This window comes from Montipora foliosa, chromosome 1 (assembly GCF_036669935.1).
Source record: "Montipora foliosa isolate CH-2021 chromosome 1, ASM3666993v2, whole genome shotgun sequence".
NCBI classification, from domain to species: domain Eukaryota; kingdom Metazoa; phylum Cnidaria; class Anthozoa; order Scleractinia; family Acroporidae; genus Montipora; species Montipora foliosa.
Genome location: NC_090869.1, coordinates 16,568,609 through 16,576,034, shown reverse-complemented (window position 1 = coordinate 16,576,034; position 7,426 = coordinate 16,568,609). Strand labels below are relative to the sequence as shown.

At 39.7% G+C, this 7,426-nt stretch overlaps 1 protein-coding gene across 2 annotated transcripts in view; it reads left to right on the top strand.

Moving 5' to 3' along the window:
- The window catches only part of LOC137991303 (protein mono-ADP-ribosyltransferase PARP14-like), a 41,479-nt gene extending 35,553 nt beyond the window's left edge, over window positions 1–5,926 (top strand). Inside the window, exons 9-11 of one of the 2 annotated variants that reach the window (XM_068836415.1) lie at window positions 1–463; window positions 1,386–1,715; window positions 3,760–5,923. The exon at window positions 1–463 is cut by the window's left edge and continues 1,047 nt beyond it. In XM_068836415.1, coding sequence (XP_068692516.1) covers window positions 1–463; window positions 1,386–1,715; window positions 3,760–4,046 — 1,080 coding nt within the window. In that variant the 3' untranslated portion in view covers window positions 4,047–5,923. Of the gene's footprint in view, window positions 464–1,385; window positions 1,716–3,759 lie in introns of both variants that reach the window. The other variant, XM_068836420.1, reaches the window with a different exon arrangement.
- The last annotated feature ends 1,500 nt before the right edge of the window (window positions 5,927–7,426 follow it).

Genomic DNA, 7,426 nt, shown 5'->3' with positions numbered 1-7,426 from the left:
AATGGAATTATACAAGAGACCTCCACAAGGAAAGAAATTGAAAGAGAGGCAGTTACCATGTTGTCTTCACAACATTACCGAAAACTCCATGCGCTGGAATTAAAATACGATGTCAAGGCAACTGTTGAGAAAGAGGTTGGACGGATAATGGTAAGCGGACAGACTGAAGACATACTGAATGCAATTGGAGAAGTTCATACTCTTCTGGACCGCGTGAAAGAGGAAGAAGACAAACGCAAACAAGCTGAAGTCTTGTCAAAGGTTATCCAGTGGAGGTACCAAAATGGTGACACGGATGCTTTCGAACCTTTTGAGCCTCTAGTAAACGCAAAGATTGAAGCTGCTTACGATAAGAAGAAATCTGGAGTAGAGATAGGAGATGGACATTGCCGAATAGACTTCAAATTGATGAATATGGAAATTCGTGGTTACGGCGTTACTGACGTTCAAAGAGTAAACCACAGTAAGTCAGATACAAATAAATAGAATTTCTATGTGATAAGAACAAAGGGAACCTGACCCAGTATTTAGAGTGCTGGAGGTAAGGTTTGGAATGTACTTCATCTTATCACCAAAATGGATTTGGCGATTGAAAAGTACTGAGCCACAAATTAGCAAAGACAACTTGAATTAGTTTCAGTTGCAAATAATTACGATATCTGTTTACAAACACTGTTTTTGTTATTCAAATGTGCCAACCACAGAAACAAAAGATCCTTTTCTGGTCAGCCAATGAGGCTCTGGTTGGCACATTAATAACAATAGGTGACGTCAACGATAAACGTACTAGTTATTTTGCGAAAATTCCATAAGAATATACTAATGTTTCTTACAACAATGAGCAGCAAAAATCAAAGATAACATGCTGGAAAACCCCAACCAGTTAGCTATTTTGCAAAGCGTGGCGCAGTTGGCTTCGTAACCACTGAAACAATTCCATTCATTTGTCAGAGTGGGATTGTAACACGGGCGCAATATTTGGCTTATAAGAAAATCTCACTAAATAAAATTGACGTGCAGTACATGAGGTGCATATACCTCATAACGTTATGACTTCACGGGACTATAAGCAATATTTTGTCAATCCCATCAAAGCTATTTGGAATAATTTAGTTAATACAAAGATAAAGAAATAGTTTATTTGCCACCAACTTTGGGAACTTGCTTCATGATGCGAGTAAGTATTTGCCCGGGGCAAAAATAAACCTCTAAGCGGAACAACAGTCTGAACAGTTGTTCGTTTGAAGTCTGTATAATCACTCCCTGTATCATCACACAGATGACAACTTGACTTTACTTGACGCTATCCGAGGGTAATGTTATACCCACCGCAGTGAGAATACAGTGACAGCTAGCTTTTATCTGTTTCTTATTTATTCAATAAGGAGATCTTCTTCCAAAACATTGGACTCCACAGCCAAAGGATCACAGCGGTTTTGAGAAAACTGTGCATCTCTGTCAGCTTGATCCGACCAATGATGCAAAGGAATATCAAAGAGTTGAAAGTCAGTTCAGACAAACATGCCCGAACAATAATATCGTAAAGATTGAACGAGTTCAAAACCCAGTTCTTTACGAAACATATGCCATCCGAAAGAAAAAGATGGATGAAACAAAGGGAAGCAATGAAATGAGCCTCTTTCATGGCACTCCTGGCGATAACTGCAAGCATATTAACAACACGGGGTTCAACAGAAGTTTTCACGGAAAAAATGGTGAGCAAAAGAGGTCTTATTTTTGAACTGAAAAAAAAAACCCGTATGTATGTATTTATCGTTTCCTCGGTTTTCAATCACGTGATTAGCCGGCACCCAGCGGTTTTTCTTTTTTTTCCCGGTTTGGGGACACCAAAATGGCAGCCCTGACGTCACGAAAAACCGAGAATACAAGAATACGCGAAACTTGAACTTTAGTGTCGGCATAGTTGTAAAGAGAAGTTATGAAATGCACAACTGTTTTTTCAAAGTAAACCTTATAAAAACGATTTTCTTCTGTAACCTTTCTTGCAAGAGCAGACTGAGAGATTTCGTTGTTCAGTCGAAACATTATATCCGTGAGACCAAATGAGTGGATGGTTTTGTACTTGAAAAGGATTGACAGAAAATAGTTTACCGCGGTTCACAGCACAGCAACTCCAAAATCGTTTTCGTAGCCATCTCTTCCGTAGTTTTTAAGCCAACCTCGTTGCCAGGGCTTTTCACCGCCGTGAGTACTCTCGGCGGTGAAAAGCCCTGGGAAGGTGGTTGGGTTTAAGCTGTACAATGAATTTTGCTTGTCGTTTATGCAGCAACAAAACATTAGTAGAAATCAAGAACCGAAAACAAATTTTATTTCCCGCATATGCAAATTTAGCATTAACAACTTTCACTTTTTGAAAGGTAGATGATTACGTTGCAAAATATCGTATTACCTGAGTTAATTGATTTTAGCAACATCACTACAGCAATACACTGGCTTTTTTTCCGTTTGGTCACTAAAGTTTAGGCCTGTGGAGCGGGTTCAATACCTAGCTTAGGCAAGGTGCGTGACCATTTGCGGATCCCGCTTTTTTTTTGTAGGCTCGAACTCAGTCACACTTTGCTCAGTTGAGCTGAATCTGACTCAGAAGGCTTTTTTCCGTGCATTCGGATTTCTCCTGTCTTTAAAAACGACTTGCGTCTAGTAGGGCCGTTTCTGAGAATACAATAGTGTGTAGAAGCGCGTCACTGGTAAAATTACGTGTTCTATTTTAGGAACCTAGTGCGTGCGTCGAACAAAAGACACACAGGGATGTAAAGACACTTTTTACGTTTTGTAGAATTCGACAAGAAGTTCAACGCTAAGGTCACACTTCTTTTTTGCAAAGTCAAATTTTTACACTTGTGGACGAGTAGCGTTCATTAGGTAATTTACTTTTCTTTGAAACTAACGGTCACATCCCATAGTTCCATTTCTTATGCTTCTCTTATTTTTTCCCTGAGAAGGGATTCTCCCCAATTGTGTCAATTCTTTTAGAATTTAATATTGCTCCCAATGCACTTGTTAGGTTCTTGATCTAACCGGGCCACACACTGAGGCTATTTGCTTGTCACAACGAGCAACCTTACAATCCAAATAATAGTAGTTATTTCGCTGTGCTTGCAGTACCCACTAAAGGCCATGATCTGTCCTGTTCGTTAGGTGTGTGTTTCCCATTCCGTTTTTCTTTTGATTAAATGCCCATCACCGTGCAGAACAAAGTTTTTCGCCTGCTTTGATTTGTCTCTGCACGTGTTCCAAACATATTTTGATGTTTTCATTTTTTTCCCATAAACTCACTTGCCTACATGATGCGTTGAAAGATAAGAAATTTGACCATAGACTGATACATGTAAAGGAGCTATGACGGGGAATGGGTTCGATACTGGGTTGACGTCACCAAAACAACCTGTCCTCAAGCAAAGTGCTTCGTAATGTCAACCTGATATTAATTCTATTTCCCTTTATTTTGCTCTTTCATCAAATTGCATCTATTTTTTTCAAGTTTTTGGTATTCTCTTGAACAGCGACTTTGAAGAGGAAAGTTTACTATGCGAAAGGATAGGACAAGTGCAGAGAATAAGAGAAGCGCATTTTTTTTTTCCTGAGGTGACAGACACTTCAGTAAGATATTTTGGTGTGTGTTAATGCGTTAATGGTACGATCATATTTAATCCTAATATGGTTTCTCATAATTAAACATAATCAGCTTTTCGTTCCATAAAATATATTAGATGTATTATTATTCTTGCTATTCTTCAGCCACAATGTATGGAAATGGGGTATATTTCGCTCTGCAAGCCTCTTACTCAGCGAGGTCCACATATTCACCACCAGACGCGAGTGGTTGCCGATACATGTACCTCACAAAAGTCCTTGTTGGTGAATACACAATGGGAAGACAAGGCTTAATTACGCCTCCACCAAAGAACCTTGCTGATCCTACGGACACCTACGATACTGTGGTCGATCAGATCCCAAATCCTTCCATTTTTGTTGTTTTCTACGACTGGCAGTGTTATCCAGAGTACTTGATCACCTTCCAGTGAAAGAGGAATGCCAATGTTCCCTTTGCGTGACTGTTTGTCTCTCGGTGAAATATGTCAATATATTACCCAGAGACTTAATTTAATTGTATACCGGTAAATTTAAGTCGGTTCTGGTTATATCCGTTTTACATAGGTTAGAAGTCGATCATTCTAGGTGAAAACAAGGTTGAAACAGGTTTAACCTTGATTAAATACGGCTCAATCGGAGTGAGTCCCGTTTCGCCTGTGGTGTCAGTCCACTTATTTCGATTCGTTTCAGTATGGATTATTCCTTTTTATTACATAGATATTGATGAAATACCAGGATTTCTCCTTTTACTGAAAAATCATATCTTCACCGCGCGCAATGAACATATCATTTTTATCTTTCACATTTGAGAATATAGGTGTTGTCATGGTAACCAACACGATTAGCCAATAAAACGCGAGCTTTCTCTTCATTGTAAGATACTTTTGCGCTTTAATATAATTCTTCTCTACTACATTAACATTTTATTGCAAAATTTGACATTTTCATGATTTGTTTTTCATAACTTTCATATCTTGTTTTATGTTTTACAACATGCGTGTTTTAGCAGTTGGTGACCACTTTTTCATCATTTCGAAACTGAATAAAACAAGTTATTTTACATCTAGACATTTCATCAATATCTATGTAATAAACAGAACATTACATGGCCGCTTGGGGATACGAATTTTATCTTCTCGTGCTGAAAGTATCTCTCACTCGTTCGCTTCGCTCACTCGTGAGAGATACTTGCAGCACTCGAAGATAGAATTCGTATCCCCGCGCGGCCATGTAATATCCTCTATGTACAGAGTGGATTTCAAAGCGTGATTCGGATTTTACGCATCTTTGAAATGTTGTTAACCCTCTCAACGAAAGAAAACAACTGCCTTACAAATTCTGGAACTATAGAAAAACAACATTTACACTAGCGAACTTCAGATTAAAGTGTGTCGAGCACACGCACAAGCGCATCCGCACATTGGGTTTTCAATTCTGTTTGGTCTTTCGTCTTGACTCCGTTCTAAAATTCGTTCATAGCACAACGAATAGGGTCATCTAAAATTCAGCTGGTCAAGCCCGATATCCACAAAGGGTTTAGAGAAGTAAAGTATAGTTGACCTTGACTTCCTCAGGAGAGCGGAGATCGGAGGATTTGTGCCTCGTTTCCATACCTTAACCCAACGGACGAAAGGGCAGGATGAGAAGTGCTTGAATTTATAATTTAACACGTCGCACTAAGTGTTTACAGCTGGGTATCATCGTACACAGGGTACCCCATCATGGTTTACTTTTGTCTTGTCTTTCTCGACATTCCCGAAAGTACTGGGCATAAACTATTTTCATTTGGAAAGTAAAATAACATTTATGATTTTTTGAGGATATTGTAAAGGCAGAAGCACATGAACTTGAAGCGTGTAACCTGCAACATTTTTTCTTGGAACAAAGCTGGGGATTTTAGGACACCAATTTTATGCCCAAATATGGACAAAAATAAGATTGAAGCTGCAGGCGCGAGAAAATGCACGGGCTACGTTACATCCAAATAAGGAAATTTTTAAACTAAAAGAAACCCCATCGTTGATCCAGAGTTAAACGCTTCAAGGTCATTAGCTACTGTCAAAGGTCAGTATAACTCTTAATATATAACTTTTTTCTTTTGCTTAACCTTCGGACAAACCGCACTTCTATATCAATAACGGTTGGTTGAAATGCGTATCTGGGAAATCAAAACATAGCAATTCTCCGAAATAGAAATTACTGCTTAAATAAAATAACTGTACACACTGTTGTTGTTGTTGTCGTGTAACAGAACAGGTTTAATTTGCTTCCGAGACGGCAAAATTCACAAGTTATCTCTTAGCCTGGGACTTGGCGGCTCCACAGTGGAGAAGAGGAGAAGAAGGAACGAGGCGAAAAAAAACATCATTAAGAGCGAAGTGAGCCGAATGGGGGACTCGGAGCCTGGACCCAGGCTCGTTATCTCTTGATTCATAGGAGACTAAATCGGCAAATTTGAACAGCATTTACCTCTTATTAAAACTAAAATGACTCAACCTTGCAGAGAAGGCAGTGATATTCTAACACTTCACCTACCCCTACTGAGTCTCCCTTGTGGTGCTAGTTTACCTTTGTTATAAACATCAGCACCATCTCCAGGATGACCCGAAAACGCTGACCCCCGGTCCATGCTACCCAAAAGGACTACCCCCAAAATTTCTGTTTCAAGTGAGTACTATATATATTGGTCGTAAGCAGCGTCACAATTAGTGTTAAGCCTAACCATCCATTTCAAACAGCGTTGGTCAACAGTACTTAAGCCTAAGCGCTCATTTCAAAGGTTAGCTTTCAATAATTGTTGTGATGGCCGATTACTTCATGTACTTGGCGAAGTGAAACTGGTGCAATAATTACTGAAAGCTAACCTTTTAAAAATGGGTCCTTAGACTTAAATACTGTTGACCAACCCTGTTTAAAATGGATTTTTATCACACTTGCTTGTAATCTCGCAATCTGATTGGCTAATTTGCCTTGGTCGATAGGAGTCTAGACAACGCTGCTCGCGTTATGCTCGCGTCAATTTGTCACGCAAAGTAATAGCCACTTTGGGAAATAAATTAACCAATCATATTACGAGAAAATTAACTGATTAGAGTAATGTGAAGTGCTAGGTTTCTACCCCATATGAACCATGTGAGCGTTAGCCCTACTAATGGAAATAGCCCACACAAGGACAGAGAAAAACTCTGACCAGGGTGGGAATTGAACCTACGACCTTAGGGTTAGATCACCCTTCTCTACCGACTGAGTTGCAAGGTATTGATTACTACGATAAAGTTATAGACAACCCTTGGTCTTTCTTTGTGTGTCATGATTTTGGGCACGCTCGGAAATATAATTTTTGGGGTAGTCCGTTTGGGTTGTCCATGGACCGGGGGTCAGTGTTTTCGGGTCACCTAGATCTCCACACTATAAGAAGTTCCGACTTCAAACATCCGTTACCACAGTGTTCATGTAGTGTGCCGTATTACGACTGAGCCTGACATAAAGACAGCAAAAATCGGAATCTGAACGTATCCGACAATCGGTTTGCAAAGAACTAATGAGCTCCTATCAGTTCCGTGATGGGTCATAAGAGCCTATGGTCGAGAAATAGTAAACGTTCACTGTTTCTTTAAGGTTGAGTGCCTCAGGGAGTGGGGATAAATTCTTAGTTATTTGACTTCCCACCGATTTTTTCGGCAAAATTCGTGTCCATGATGTGGGAATTGTTCATAATTGAGGAGGTTAGGCGACGGAAAATCCCACAGGTTAACGCATACCCTTCTCACCTCTAAGGCTCTAAGGGCAGCTGGTGGTGGATATTCGTTCT